Source organism: Chinchilla lanigera, unplaced genomic scaffold (assembly GCF_000276665.1).
Source record: "Chinchilla lanigera isolate Chin_1 unplaced genomic scaffold, ChiLan1.0 scaffold00141, whole genome shotgun sequence".
Classification (NCBI taxonomy): Eukaryota; Metazoa; Chordata; class Mammalia; order Rodentia; family Chinchillidae; genus Chinchilla; species Chinchilla lanigera.
Window position 1 is genome coordinate 131,700 of NW_004955542.1, and position 16,067 is coordinate 147,766.

Sequence of the window (16,067 nt, forward strand, 5' to 3'; positions counted from 1 at the left end):
ATGGGAGTTCTATGGCTGTCAAGGATGCCTATGTCTAGCTGATGTGGTGGCACAGGCCTGTCATCTCAGCACTTGGGAGCTGGAACAGGAGAATTTCAAGTTTGAGGACATCCTGGAATACATAGTAAGACCCTATCCTAATAAATAATAAATGAGAGCCGGGCATGGTGGCATATGCCTGTAATCCCAGCACTTGGGAGGCTAAGGCAGGAGGATTGTTTTGAGTTCGAGGCCAGCCTAGGCTACAAAGTGAGCTCAATGCTAGCCTGAACTGCATAGCAAGACTGCCTCAAAAAGCCAATAAATAAATAAATAAATAAGAGAGCAAGAGTGTAAGAGAGAGAAATGTCTGTGTGTTACACCCAGGCAAGAGGATACGAAGGTATATATCTCAAAGGCTGTTCACCACCTGACCACCACGACCCCAGCTCTGACATCTCCAGAGCCAGTAATGACTACTGCCCATCTTATAGAAGAGCACGAGCTGTTCCTTCCCAGGGCACACACCTGGAAAGTGGCTGCAGGTGTCCTGGGGTGTGCGTGCAAGATACAAACATGCAGTAGTGTGGTAGGTCCCACCTCTCCCGACCCCACCTCCACTTGCAGGAGTCTCAGCTGACTAGTGGATGAGAGGATGCAACGCATCTCATTTTTGCTGTTTTGGTTTTTTGAGGCAGGGTCTCACTATGCAGTTCAGGCTGGCCTTGAGCTCACTCTGTAGCCCAGGCTGGTCTCGCAAGGATCCTCCTGCCTCAGCCTCCCTAGTGCTGGGATTACAGGCGTGCGCCACCATGCCTGGCGCAAGGCATCTCAGTACAACTAAGCTGTTTGTGGTGTCAGCACTGCTCAAGGTGAGATGTCCCAAGTCCCACTCAACTTGCTTCGTTTGTTTCCTCCTCCAAAGTGTTTTTATTTTTTGTGGTAGAGGCTTGAACCCAGGGGCCTGCACACTAGACAAGTGCCACTGAGCTACAGCCCTACTCTCTCCCTCCAAGTTCTTTCATGGATGCCTGAACCCCAATGCGACTATATCTTAGGACAGAGCCTACATGGAGGAAATTAAGTGTGGTCCTACAATTGGGGCACGGCAATCCCTTTGCCATGCAAGCACACCATGAGAAGGCAGCTGAACACATGCCAAAGGAAAGCCCAGCAGGCAGCAAACCAAGGCTTCCAAGCTCCAGAACTGTGAAAAAGCAGCTGTTACACCTTGTCCAGGCAATGGCCCAGTATTCCTTCAGAGCGACCAAGCATTCCCAGCATTAACCATATGCACATATCCTCTGGGAGCCTGGGAGCCACTTCTGAAATGGCCCACAGTGGAGCTCGGCGCTGCCCACTGACCTTCCTGAGCACCCAACTGAGGCAAGGCCTAGGGCCCAGTCAGCCTGTGCCCATGAAGTCCCTGAACAACTGTCCTCTCGTCAGCTCCTGGGTCTCCAAAGCTGATGTGAGGCACAAGTGTCACTTCAGCAGAACACAGGAAGGCCACACCTGTTTCCCACAATGATGCTCTTCAGATGTTTGTTCCAAAAAATACTTTATTTATTAAACAATATATCCATAATCTATAACATGATCCAAAAATACAGATATACATCTTTACATTATTTAATAAAAAGATTTACAATAGTATATTTCCTTTACAAAGGGGTCAGAGATAACAATTCCTTGAAAATAAAACATGACATCCATGTTAAAGCTGCATCATCTTTTTTGGATGAAATATGGTAGAGGACACCACAAAGTACACACCAAGGAGAACTTCACGGACTACTGGGGAGCATCCGCTTAAACTTCCTTCCGGCACAGGTAATCTTGTCACTAAACATCCAGGAAGTCTTTTGTTGTTAATTCCTCCCTCACTGAGTCATGTCATACCCAGGACAAGGCAGACACCTGGCCCCAAGGTCACAAGGGAAGCTGTTCTCTGGACAGTGTCATTGCTCAAGGTCAAGATGGACCCTGCAAGGGCTCCCAGGGACAGGTGAGGAGCGAGTGGTACTTCCCTGCGGCCTGTCAGCCCAGCTGATAATGGTCTCACATTTATAGATCTGGGGGCAGGGCTCAGTTGAACAACCTGTTCTTCAATGTAGCATCCTTTTTCCAAGAAAATGATAGGAATTCCTCCAACTACAGACCGAGAACTAGGAAAGTCATCTGTCCTCCTTGGAGCAAAATATTCTTCACTTACAGGGGGATCCCACACCAGAGAGGATAAACCCACCACAGTGACACGCAGGGTCTCTCAGTCTAAAAACCAGAATTGGGTCCATGGGCACCCAGGGGAGGGCCAGCCTGGCAGGTGTGGGGCTAAAGGCTGTGACTCAAGAGCAAGTCATATGGAGTAGCACTCATATGGCACCAGCCCCCGCTGAGCCAGGCCTATCCCAGGTCCATCCCACTCTCAGAGAGTAGCAACAGCCAGAACAGGCACAATCAGAGTCAAACAACATTCCAGGGAGTGTTCCTGTTCTGATCGTGTTTTCTGTGTTTCTCCCAAACGTAGATGCATGTTGTTTTAATATTGTAACTGGCAAAAATAAACAATAAAACCAGTACAGAAAATTCTGGAAGGTCAAGTCAACACAGACCATGCAGAGTGGCAAGCAGGGTGCACCACATGCAGGTAACTCAAAGGCCTCTCTCCCAGGCAGAGTGCTGCTGGCCTCCAGGACCTCAACAGAAGCGTCATTTGCTAGTGACAGTGGGCGGTGCTTAGCAGAAGGAGCTACCATCAGGCAGTGGAGCTGCCTCACAACAGTAAACAGAAACACATCAAAGCCTTTTCCCCAGAGCCCCGCCACACATACAAAAAGTAACAATGAAGAAAAAAATGCTTCTCCATAATATTTAAACACCTGTGTCAAAAAAAAAAAAGATTATATCATAGCCAGGTATGGTGGTACATGCCTGTAATCTGGGAGGCTGAGGCAAGAGCCCAGCCTGAGCAACTCAGTGAAACTCTGTCCCAAAATCAAAAATTTAAAAAAGAGCTGGGGACAGAGCTCAGCACTCTTTGGGTTCAATCCCCAGTACTGCAACAAACAAACAAAATAACAAAAAAGCACACAAATTAAGTTACAAAATAAAATGCATCTCATTTCAATTTCAGCACTCTGGCTGAGACTGAGCAGCCCTCTTACCCCAAGGCCCGGCTGGGGTACTTAGAAAGCTCCTTCTGGCCTGGGGACCCCACAGGGATGAGCTGGGACCACTGCCGACCATCCACTACCACTCTCACCTGCCCAGCAACCAATACCTGGACAGGATAAGCACCTAAAACTCACTGCCCCGGAGCAGAGCAAGCACAGCCCAGGCTTCCCCCAGAGACGGTACGAGGCCTCTGTTCTGAGAACCACAGGCCTGGACACCCCAGCCACAGGTACTTGCAGGCCTGCTCTCATCTGTGAGTACAGGCTGAACACAGGACACAGCACTGTGCAGGGGCCCTGCACAAGCACTTTCTGCCATCTCCTCTTCTCGGTGGAACACCAGAATGAGGAAGAGACATTACCCAGGTGGCCACCACAGAAAACAAGTGCATGCCTCTGCTGAGGACAGGAGCACTCTTCCATGGGTTCTTTGGCACTGTGGGCAGTGAGTATGCAAGGGGATCTCAGGGTGCACATGTCTCACAGGCCACACTGAAGAAACTGTCACAATGCACCTCATCAGACCAAATGTGTGCATGTTCCCCAACTCCAACAAAGACACCTCAACACCGGTTTGGAAAACAGTAGCTAAACAATAGCATACATACTCTGGATTCCTTGCTTCAGTCCAGAGCCGTTTCCAAACACAGCAGTCACACAGCAGGCCGCAGGACTGCGATCCCCTCAGGGTGAGCTGCAGGCCTGGCAGTGGGCATTATGAGGTCCAAAGTCAGCCCCCTGGAGACAGGATCACATTACAGACACAAAGACCCACGATCTTCATGCAATTATACTAATTTCATCTTCACAGTAAAAATATCTGGGATTCCCAGAGGAACAGAAGGAACGTCAGCTGGCTGCCACGCCACCGTGTGGTGGTGCTGATCATAGTAAACGACAGCCTGGGCCAACAGGAGCACTTACTCTGGCGAAGCTTGGTGGGCCAGAGTCCATGCGAAAGAGGCAGTGCACAGCGGGGCAGGGCCACTTCCTCCCAGGAGAGCCAGCCCAGCCAGGACGGCAGCAGTGGCCTCAGCAAGGGCCAAGTCTAATGGTCAGGTTGGCTCAGGGGTGACAAGTGTGCTCACAAGAGGTCTGTGCATGGTTCCAGAGAACTGCAGAGGACACCCCAGTGGCAGAGTGGTGGCAGTGTACCAGGTTAGAATGTGCACGGTGCCTGGCAGCCCAAGCTCACAAGTGCCCACAGGGCAGTGGTTTCTTGTTTGTTTTAGGAAATATCCAGAATTACAACTGGCCACTGAGTTCTTAAATATCAGTCAAAACAAGGTAGTTTTAAAAATGAAAGAAAATATTGCAACACGAATGAAGGAATATATTAACTTGCTCTTTGATCCAGGCACACAGCCCCCTCCTTACTTTTTCTTCCTCTTTTCTTGAACACACCGTGGGCAGAACCTGGTGGAAAAAGACACAGGAGTCGGCCTCTGCATCCCTCCACCAATGGGGCAACCAGACTCCACCACTTAGTCCAAGACAGGTGGACTCTGGAGAGACAGGGCCAGAGGACAGACACCAACATAGTGGGCATGGCCATCCCACCCAGAAAAGCTGCCCTGCAAGCTGCTGTCCCATGCATGTCCTGAAGGTGACAGACTCACTTTAGCAACATCCTTGCGATCAAGGGGACTGGGCTGGTCTCCCTGGCTAGTTGGGCACTAGGTCACCATGCCACTGTGGAGATGCACCCAGTTGAGCTGGACATGCTGAGAGCTTTGAGCTGAGGTCCCTGGCTCAGCTGAGCTAGGCCCTGAAACCTACATGACTCATAAAGGCCCCTGGTACCCTAGGTTCAGCAAGCTCTGGAGTTGCTCATGACACATGTAGACATTACAAGAACTAGTGCCAAAAAAAACCACAAAAAAAAACAAAAAAACCTAGTACATTCCCTGTGCAGTGGTAGCTTACTAACATCACCTCCAGAGACCTCTGTATGGCAAGGTTTCAACTACAGGGAGCAGGAAGTGCAGGCTTATGGGCATCTATGTCAGCAAGGAGCTCCTGTCTCACTGCCAGGGGAGCTGCCCATTCGCAGTGGTCTATAAAAGGCCACCAGAGGGGTAGGGTGCAGCTCAGTGTACAGCCTTCCTAGCATGTGACTCAGGGGTTCCATCTTCAGCACCACAGACAGGAAAAAAAAGTAAGAGAGAAACCATTGCATCCCCTACTAACTGCGCCTGCACCTACTGTCCTATGGTTCCTGGCATTGAGGGTGGCATCCCCACCTCTCCTCTTGGAGACTCCAGTATCGCCACACATGTGGGGTTAGGTGCTACACAATCACCTGTGCCCCCACAAGGGGGGTCACACCACCATCACTGGGCAGGAGCCCGCTGTGACACAGCACGCACCCCTACTTTCCCTCCATAGTCCTAGCACCAAACACCAGAGGGTAACTCATTCACACTGACCATGAATGGGTGCTCAAAAGCTTCTGGCCACAGTAAGTCAAGGATGCTCCATGCAAGGGGGGCAGTATTCCAACTGCTGCCTTTCAAGGATATGCACCTATTTTTAGGTCAACCAAACCAGGCTTTCATCATGAAATCTCAGGAACACCTTCACCAGGCACCCCTGCCTGCTGAAAGCAAGGCTGGGACAGTGTGTGAAACGCTCACACCATTTTTTAGGTAGAGCCCCTGGCAGGGAGCCACATGCCAAGTGGTGCTCTCCACCTACTCCCTGACCTGCCCGGGGACAAGAACCTGCATTCCTCAACCTCACTTAAGGTGACCTTTACCTCACTGTAGGGCCAGGACGGATGCTCTTCAGGGCTGATGGCCACAAATCCAGACGATAACTGTGCTCTGGGTAAGCAGGAAGGGCCCCTGCAAACTCAACCTGCCCAGGAGCCAGGGCCAGTACTGCAGTGACCCTGTGCACCCAGCCACACCCAGAGCACCAGACAAGCCGCCCACAGCCATGACCAGCCCCTGCCCAGCCATCAAGAGCCTCCTCCGTGGGAGCAGGCACTGGGTGCCCCACAATACCCCCATACTGACCACTTTCCTTTGGGTTTCGTGGTGAGGTCCACACAGGCAAAGTGAAACCATTCGATTGGACACTGTAAAGCAAGGGACAGTATAGTCACACAAGTACTCCGCGCATCAGGTGTGGGGACGGTGGGACACACCTGGCCTCACCATAACCCACAGGACCCAGACTCACATCTGGATTGTCGCAGCCAATCATCTCCCCATAGGACACCTGGTGGCACAGGCAGTAAGTGGGTTCGTTGGGGTCCACAGGCATGTCAAGCACATCAGAGGGGTGCACAGACAGGATAGTATCGGTGAACTCAGACCTGCAAAGGCAGCAAAGATGTCACACGTAGCGGAAGGAGCACTGGCCTCATGCCCGTACACTGACTGTGGGACAAGGACACATCTAGGGATAACACCTTGCAGTGACTCATGATGCCTAAGCTCACTCCAACCTCCTCACGTAGAAGCTCCCAGGGTCTGTTACCGTGGTGCATTTCCAAACAAAACCCCACACCTTTGACCCAACACTGACAGCTATAGGGCCATGCGAGACTATCAGCTAGAGAGCTGTCTCTGGACAATGACAGCCAGGAATGCAACGCAGCCACTGTGAGCACAGACTGCCTAGCCGAGGTTGCTGGCAGGCAGCACTCACCACACAGCACACCTACTCCTGCTCAAGACACAGGATCCTCCAGTCCCAGTCCCTCCACCAACAGGGGGCCCTAGACAAGAGGAGCTATTGCTTGGGGCTGGCCCACCTCAGCCTCCTGTGGGGGCAAGCACTCTTCCTGCCACCAGCTCACCCAGGGTAACCCGCCTGCTCCCACTGCCAACCTGACCCACAAGACCTCTTTCCCGAGAAGGCCAGGGTGTCCTGTGCTCAGGCTACCATGAGCCCCCACAGGCATTTATACCCCAAAATCACAGATCCTAGCAGCTCCTTAAGTCTCAGGAGCCTCTCACCTGCTGGCAGAGGCCACTTCTAGTAAACACCAGCACCACAGTGTAGCCCTACATCACACCATGGGCCAGGTGGCTTTCCACCTGCACTCAGAGGACACTCATAATCCCAGTGCTTGGAAGGGTAAGGCAGGAGGGTTGCAAGTTTGAGTCTACCCTGGGCAATTTAGTGAGACCCTGTCTCAAAATTTATAAAAACCAGAGATGAAAATGCAATTCAGTGCTTCCAGGGTCCAAACCCCAGGCCTAAGAAAGAAAAAGTTACCTAGAAAATCCTACATTATTTGGAAATCAAGACACATAATTGTATACAAACTTTACATAAAGAAAAATCAGAATAAAAAAAAATTTTTTTTTTTTTTGGTTCTTTTCTGGTACCAGGAGTTGAACTCACGACCTTGCGCTTGCCAGTCAGGCACTGTGCCGCTGAGCTAAATCCCCAGCCCCCAGAATAAAATTTTTAAATATTTTAAATGAAATAAAATTAAAACCCAGGTATGGCGTAGTGGTGCAGGTCTACAATCCCAGCTACTGAGAAGGCTGAGGCAGGAGTACTGCTAGTTCAGGGTCGGCATAGGCAACATACTTAGATCCTGTCTCAAAATAAAAAATAAAACAAGGGGCCAGCTGTGGTGGCGCACACCTGTAATCCTCGCACTCAGGAGGCTGAGGCAGGGGGTATCACTGTGAGTTCAAGGCCAGCCTGAAGTACAAAGTGAGACCTTGTCTCAAAAAGACAAAAAATAATAATAATAATAAAATAAAAAATAAATAAAATAAGGGCCAGGGATGTACCTGAGTACTTGCCCAGCATGCACAAGGCCCTGGGTTTAATCCCCAGTGCTACAAAAGAAGGAAGAAAGGAAAAAAAAAAAGGACAGAGGGAGGGAAGGAGAGAAGGCCTGAAAACTTCCAGAACTTAAAAGAAATTGGATGCAGCATGGAATTACACACTGACACTTGGAAGACTTCACTGGACATTAATTTCTCTTAACATCGTCCATTTAGATGGTTCAATGGGGACTGGGGATGTAGCTCAGTGATGCAGCATTGCTGCCATGTGCAAGGCCTCGGGCTTGATCCCCAGCACCACAAAAAAATAGTAATAATAATAATAAAATATAATAAAAGGTTAAATAAAAAAGTTTAGCATGGTGGCACACACCTGTAGCCCAACCTACTCCAGAGATTGAGGCAGGAAGATGGTTCGAGACCAGGAGTTCAATGTTACCCTGGGGAATACAGTAAGACCTTATTTCAAAAAAATAAAATAATGTTAGTTAAAACCAGCAGAAATACAGTGTATAGGAATACACACCTGGGAAACAGGACATTAAAGGAGCCAGAGGAAACCCACTGCAGGTGTGTAGATCATGTTTACGAGGTGCAGGGAGGATGTTAGGATGGGGTGGGGCTCGGGAAGCAGTAGGTCACACAGCAGGGAACAGTCACAGAGTAACTTATTACCCTAGGGTTGTGCTGTGAGGGTTCTGTGTCTGCGTACTACTTGGAAATACAAGGGTGTTGGGGTTCTTTATTGAGTATTCTGGCTGTGAACCCAGCGTGTGCATGGCATGGGTTCCAAACGCTGCACCAAAAAACAAACAGAACAAGTGAATGCCAAGTTTAACGACCAGGACTTTCCTCTGTCTTCTGTGCGTCTGACAAGAAAAGGAGCCCTCAGACCTCTTCCTGTCAGGCACCCACCGAGGCCTACTGACAGGCACCACATTCTGTTTGGTCTAAACATGGCTTCAGCCTGGTGTGGTGGCGCACACCTATAATCCCAGCATTCGGGAGGCTGAGGTAGAAGGATTGCCATGAGTTCAAGGCCAGTCTGGGCTACATAAGCAAGTTCAAGGCCAGCCTATGTTACACAGCAAGACCCTGTCTCAAAAAACCCAAAAATATAAAAAATAAAAATAAATGTCACTTCAGTGATGCAGAGCCACACAACGTTGAGGAGGGCAGCGGAATGCACAAAATAAAATCTCTATGTTCAAGATAAGTGACCTGTACGCTTAACAAGTGTCACACAAGCTAACAGTGAACGGATGCAAAACATCTATTTAAGTGCAAGGTCGTGAGTTCGATTCCGGCTACCGGAAAAAAAACTACAAAAAAAAACAAAAAAAAGATAAAGCCTTGGGGCTGGAGATTTAGCTCAGCGGCACGGCGCTCACCTGGCAAGGACAAGGTCATGAGTTCGATTCCCGGTACTGGAAAAAGGCCAAAAAAAAAGATAAAGCCTGGCAAGTGCGAGGTCTTGAGTTCGATTCGCAATACCCCCCACCCCAAAAAAGAAGGAGGATCACTACGAGTTTGAGACCAGCCTGGACTACAAAGGGAGCTCAAGGCCAGCCTGAACTGCACTGTGAGACCCTGTCTCAAAAAGACTAATAAATAAATAAATAAAACCAAAGATAAAATAATCAACAGATAAGCTAAACCAGGCATGGTGACACACCTGTGATTCCAGCACTCAGAAGGCTGAGGCAGGAAGATTACTTAAGAGTTCAAGCCTTGGCTCTACAGTGAGCTCAAAGCCAGTGAGAATTACATACTGGAACCCTGTCTCAAAAAACCTAAACCAATAAACAAAAATAAACCCAATAGATAAACACAAACTCAGTACTTGAGCATGGCCAGCAACACTGGTGCATCCTCCTGTGACTGTGTGCCACGCAGGGGCAAGAGCAGGGCTTCCACAGTCACGTCACTCTTGGGACACTGGCATCTGCCAGCCACCCTGAGAACAGACAGGCTGCATACACGAAGTCCCAGGCGAAAGCTACAGCAGCTGGTGAGTGCTCCCTGCTCCTTACAACCCCACAGTGTGTGCCAGCACGTTCCCCAGGAGCCAGTGGGTGCCTTACCCTCCTTTATGCTTCTTCTTCTTTGGGGTGTCTTCTTCCGACGTCCTCCGGCCTCGGCCACGGGAGCCTCTTTTCTCTTTCTGACCCCGACCTTCTAAGAAACAGTAACAACCCACGTTATTTCCACAGAACTCACTAAAGCAAGACAGGTCACTCAAACATGGTATTTACCTCCAAGTCCCTGATACATTTGTTAGACAAAATTCCTCAAAATCCCATAGGCAATGGCAGTAAAACAAAGGAAACATTGGCAGACTTGCTTTTCAACCCCCGGCCTCCAGAGCTTTCAAAGTCACTGCCGTCCATCTTGTCCTTCAGGTCTGCCTCAAAGCGAGCCAGGTCTGCATCGAGCCTCCGGATGTGCTTATCCACCTGTGGAGGGACACTCGCAGGTGACTTCACAGGAATGGCAAAGCCACTTGGGAAACCTGCACCACACTGAGGAGCCCCCAGGAGGCACCTGCTGCCCTCTCACTGCATCCTCCCCAGCCCACCCCGGGCATACCACAGAGAGTCTTATTTAGGAAAAAACATGAGCACAGGAAATGATGAGAAATAGAGTTTTGAAGAGTTGTGAACGCATCTGAATAAGGAGTGGAGACATTTGATCATAAGCCCTAACCTAAAATCTGAAAAACATGTAGTCTCCTAAATAAAAGACTAAAAAAGAAAAAAACACAAGAAATTCCCCCCATGGGCCTCTGGAAGAGAAAAGAAACAGAAGACAGCATGGTCAAGAAACAAGATGAGCGCCCCACCACTCACATGGACCTCAGAGCACACAGTCCTGGCTGTCATCAGGGACTTCACAGCTAACCAGACCACAAAACCCAGGCCGCTGGAGGAAGACCAATGCCCCTCCAGGTCTGGAAGTAATCTCTAAACCCAAACTTCACGGGGCCCAGGGAGATCAGCCCACAAACACAGCAGTCTGCTCTATGAGAAGGACCGCCAGGGTAGGGCATACAGGGCATCAAAAGCACAGGGGCAATGGCTTCTCCTTCTCAGGTGCCACCAGATCTCAGGGGTACCATAAGGTAACAGCCTGATGCCACTGGCTGTCATTTGGACAAGTCATTTGGACTCACCAAATGACCAATCCTAGGATTTTATCTAAAGCTTACAAAAACAAAATGCTGCATAACACAACAAAGCCAAGGGGTCAGGGCTGAGGTACAGTTCAGGGGCGGAGTGCTCACCCATCGTAGGTTCCCAGTACTGCAGAATAGAAAGCAAGAACACAAACCAAAACACAGTGACGCCCCAAACAAACAAACAAAAGGGGCCCAGAAAGCCAAACCGCAGGCCAGGTCCTGGGTAAAGGGTCCCTACCGTGGACTCTGCTGGAAGCATCACCAGAAGCTACTCCCGCCCTGATACCATCCCTGTGCCCCCGCCACCACCTCACCATCTCGTAGGTCTGCATGGCCAGCTGCACCTTGTCATCGCTGTACTCCTTGCACTTGCTGTAGGCACTCTGGATCTTCTGCAGGTGCTCCACACGCTGGTCTGGGGACAGAGTCTTCACAGTGGAAATGTACTCTGCTGCCAGCATGTCAATCTCCGCTTTCTTATCTGGCAGAGACACAGGTGAGAAGCTGGTCCCCGCCCAGGACACACCACTTGTCACCGGGGTGGCAGCTGACTCTGCAAGAGGTGGATGAGCACAAGCCCAGGCTGCTGCTATCAGCAGAGGTATTGGCCCAGAACAGGCCCAGTGTAGGCATTGTCCAGAAAATGATCATAGTGCCTACTGTGACTCCTCACCACCATCTGGACACAAAATCCCGTGATCATGCTGCTAGGACCTGGCGCATTACTCTCACGCTCCCAGCCCAAAGACAGGTGGGCACTTGGGGACCAGGAAACACATGGAAAAACACTCATGACCACAAAAAACAGTGGGCCACCCAATGTTCAATCCCCAATAAGGCCACGAAGCAAGCCACATACCTCACCCACAGAGGGCCACCAGCAGCCCACACCACAGCCACACAAAGCTCTATGGGTTAACCTCACAAAAGCACATATCAAAGAACCCTGCTGCACCCTTCCAACCCTGTCTCAAAAAAATAAATAAATAAAAACAGCTGAGGGTGTAGCTCAGGACAAAAGCACCCCTGGGTTTGATCAACAGCACAAGACACAACTTTAAGCTCTTGCTGAGAGGGGGCAGGTACAAAGGACTATCAGCACCTAAGTGTTACAGGACTCAGGGACACAACATGGAAGGCAAACAGCCTGCAGGTGCCAGGCACCATCCATCCACCTAAGAAGCAGAACAGAGGTCTGCCTGGTGGCATCTGCTACCCATCTGTAAGCCTTCCATGGCTCTGCACAGTTTATGAATGAATACCCCATTTCACAACAGGTGGCCCAGTTCCCAAAATGCTCCACCTACAGCACTTTACTGGCAAACACACACCTGGTACAATACACAAGAAGTGTCCCACAGGGAATCACATCATCAAGAACCACAACCTCAGGGAAAACAGAAGATTCCAAACGCTTCTTTCTTTTTTTTTTGATGGGGGGGGTGGGTACCAGAAACTGACACTGAACTATATCCTCAGCCCTCCAAATACTTCTGAACAGGAAAGAAAAAAGATTGAGGATCCAAGTGGCATCAGACTTCCCAAGAGCAGTATGGAAGCTGGAAGTGAGCCCAGCAACGCCATCCACACTGAGAAAGGCCTCATCCGCCTGTACTTCTGTACCCAGATGAATCATTAGTCAAACAAGAGGCTGGACAGACAGGTTTTCAGACATGCAAAATGTATCACGGCAAATTTATCTTTTTAGATACCTGCATTTAGAAAGCTACCAAAAAAGCCGGGAGTGGTGGCACATGCCTGTAATCCCAGCACTTGGGAGGCTGAGGCAGGAGGATCATTGCAAGTTCGAGAACAGCATGGGCTATAAAGTGAGCTCAAGACCAATTTGAACTGCATAGTGAGACCTTGTCTCAAAAAAAAAAAGAAATAAATAAAGAAAGAAAGCTACCAAAACAACAGAGCAAATCAAAACAGGACATTTAGGATCCAGGGAAGAGGCTCCATCTCCACCCAGCTGAAGGGAGGAGGTCTGGGAAGAATCCCAGGACGCCACCGGCAGCACAGCCCAGAGACACCAGAAAGAGGCACAGGCAGAACCCAGGAAGCACAGGCAGACCTGCAGACACCCTGATGACCAGACAGCGCTGAGGAACTCTCAGCAGAACCAGGAAGGCAGTGTGGAAAGCCAGCTGTATAAATGGGGGCCACCAGTAACCCCAAGAGAAACTTTATACTTATTAAGAAAAGCACAGCACGTGTCATTGCCCACCCCACTGACCAGGACCCACCCTCACTGGCCTCATCACAAATTCTAGAAGACCAAAGGCCAAAGTGGAGAGGAGGTGGCATACAAAGGGATATCCTTACTGCCACAATTTTACTTATTTAACTAAATAACATTTGAAACCAACTGGAAGTGTTTTGTTTGCTTATTGTGGAACTCGGCACTGAATCCAGGAAATGCTGAGCTATATCTCCACTCCTTTTTATTTTATTTTGAGACAGGGTTTCACTGAGTTGCCCAGGCTGCCTCAAACTTGTGATCCTAGTGCCTCAGCCTCCTGAGTAGCTGGGATCACAGGTATGCACCACTATGCCCACCTTTGTCTAGAAATAAGAAAGAATAACAAAAACATGTTTAGGAATAGGGAGTTAAGTACCAAGGGGTCAAAAAGTATTCTCCAACTTCTTAAACTACAGGATGACCCTCCATAATCAGAAAGTTCACAACACTCCAAGTCTGAGGCTTTCTGTGTCCCAAGTGGATGACTCTATAGGACAGGTCTCAGTTCCAGACCTCAGAGTATGCAAACTCTGTTTCATTGCACATGATCACTAGCAATGTAGTATCCAGTTACCTTCAGGCTGGTACATGAGGTGTACACAGATGACAAATGGTGTTTAAATTTAGGTCCTGTACCCAAGATAGCTGTTTCTGTATATGCAAACATTCCCAAATTGGAAACCATCAGAAATCTGAAACAACTCTGACCCCAAGTATTTTGGATAAGGATACCCAACCCTCATGCACAGTTTGAAAATAGAAAATTTTGCAAAGGAAAGAAAACACAACAAATATTTGGCTGAAAGGACAATAGCTAAGAAGCTGTGATATCAGTGATTGTGGTTTCAATCCAAGAAACCACACCTGTCTCTACAAGACGTGAGGCCGTGAGGGTAGTGGGGTGCTATACTAGGTCCCCTCCAGAAGATCTGCCACCTGTATGTCCCCTGCAGCCTCCCTGGCCTTAGGAACTGCTATCCTGGCTGAACCTACCTTCTGTCCTCTGGTCCAGCTCCCGCATCAGCTGGAAGTTCCTCTGAAGTTCACAGGGAAGGTTTTCAATGCCTGAAACAGACATGGAACCCCGTTTTTCTCTGTGCCTAAGTCTATGGTACTAGACCACTGTCTTCTATTTCTGTGCTAGGAAACAGTCTGAATTAAGACTTCTTTTCAGGGCCTGGTTCCAAATGGTGCTGACAGCCAGCAATCACATTTCAGGCATGGCCAGAAGCTACAGAGGTTGAGGAGACACCTCAGACAGCCAGGTTGCCAGCAAAAGGGGAGACAGCCATGACTCCTGGCTTAGGCTCCCACTTCTTTAGGTCACCCTAAAAAGGGGGAACTATGTTCTCTGAGGCATAAGGCTCTCCCTGATCTGCCCTAGTTTGCCCTGAGGTCAATGATATCCCAGAGTACCTGGAGCAAGTGCGAGTACATTCTCTGCACTGCCCTGGACATAGAAGGGCTGCCCTGTAGATGTAACCAATACAACCAAGGAGCTCAATTTCTTCTTTATTTTTTCTAAGTACTAGGGGAACCCCAGGCCTTTAGAGTGAGCTACAACCCTTCTCACTTTTTAAGACACTAAGGATGGGTGGGATCAGACTTGCCATCCTCCTGCCTCAGCCTCCCAGTGTGCTGGGATGACAGGCATGCACTACCATACCTGATGGAACTCAATTTTTAACTTTACAGTATCTAAATATCCCCTGTGGTTAGTGGTGACCCTGCAGGACAGGGAGTGGAGAGGTGCCCATGATGCTTCCTGACTGCAACACACCCCTCCACCTGACACGTAGACGGCAGGCTCCTTGCTCCTGTCCTGCCACCCCCATCTGCTCTCCACAGCTCAGATCTGATCCTACAAGTATTCTGCTTCAAGCACCACGGCTTCCTCACTTGTCCTAGAGGGCCTGCAAATGCCCACCCAGCCTTGGCTCGCCAACCCTGGCCAGCCGGTCCTCTGCCCACTGCTGGATTTCTCCACCCTGCATTGCCTGGCACTCTCCTCAACTATGCGCTCATTGTCGGTCCTTGCTCTTTTGTAAACTTTTAAAGACCTCTGTGCCCCACCTTACAATGAGCTGCAGGGACACAGGGCTCCGGCCCAATAAGGCACGCAGCAGATGCTCAGTGCTTGGGAGCCACCGGGCCGCCTTCACACAAGGATCAGCTAGCTCATTTTTGTTTTTTTGAGACAGGGTCTCACTATGCAGTTCAGGCTGGCCTTGAGCTCACTTTGTAGCCCAGGCTGGTCCGGAACTCAAAAACGATCCTCCTGCCTCAGCCTCCCTAGTGCTGGGATTACAGGTGTGCGCCACCACGCCTGGCTGGCTAGCTCACTTTGAACCTACCTAGGAGGTCCGTCGGTGGGCACCGGGACAGGGAAGGGTCTCCCCTGACATCTCCCACCCTGGGGCGCCCACTCCTCTGACCTGGCCAAGATTGCAGACAGGGCTGAACGTCCTCTGGGGTCCCCCATGCCCCCCCGGGTCTCATTTCCTCTCTACAGAGAGCGGGAAACAGTCATCCACATCTCTGGGGGACCCAGTCTGGCTCCCGGTAAACAGAGCGAGGCGTCCGCCCGTCTTATTGGACGTTCCCGCACAGCCACGCGGTACAAGCATCCAGCCTGCGGGAAGAAGCCACGGCCCAAGCAGTTGGCTCCGGGACGCCCCGTGCACAGGTGCTCGCCCAGCTGGCGCCGGGTTGCAGGGGCGGGGCCAGATAGG

General features: G+C 50.0%; 1 protein-coding gene across 9 annotated transcripts in view; it reads right to left on the reverse strand.

The window, feature by feature from the left end:
* Positions 1-3,934: 3,934 nt before the first annotated feature.
* Ing5 (inhibitor of growth family, member 5) overlaps positions 3,935-16,067 on the reverse strand; it is a 25,358-nt gene continuing 13,225 nt past the window's right edge. For 2 of the 9 annotated variants that reach the window (XM_013508094.1, XM_013508090.1), the window contains exons 2-9: positions 14,329-14,400; positions 11,405-11,643; positions 10,257-10,368; positions 9,997-10,090; positions 6,342-6,477; positions 6,176-6,237; positions 5,914-6,014; positions 3,935-4,571 (exon numbers count right to left, since the gene is read on the reverse strand). In XM_013508094.1, the coding sequence (XP_013363548.1) occupies positions 5,942-6,014; positions 6,176-6,237; positions 6,342-6,477; positions 9,997-10,090; positions 10,257-10,368; positions 11,405-11,643; positions 14,329-14,356 (744 nt within the window). In that variant the 5' untranslated portion in view covers positions 14,357-14,400 and the 3' untranslated portion in view covers positions 3,935-4,571; positions 5,914-5,941. Of the gene's footprint in view, positions 4,572-5,913; positions 6,015-6,175; positions 6,238-6,341; positions 6,478-9,996; positions 10,091-10,256; positions 10,369-11,404; positions 11,644-14,328; positions 14,401-15,689; positions 16,025-16,067 lie in introns of those variants that run through there. The other 7 variants (XM_013508089.1, XM_013508092.1, XM_013508093.1 and 4 more) reach the window with 7 other exon arrangements.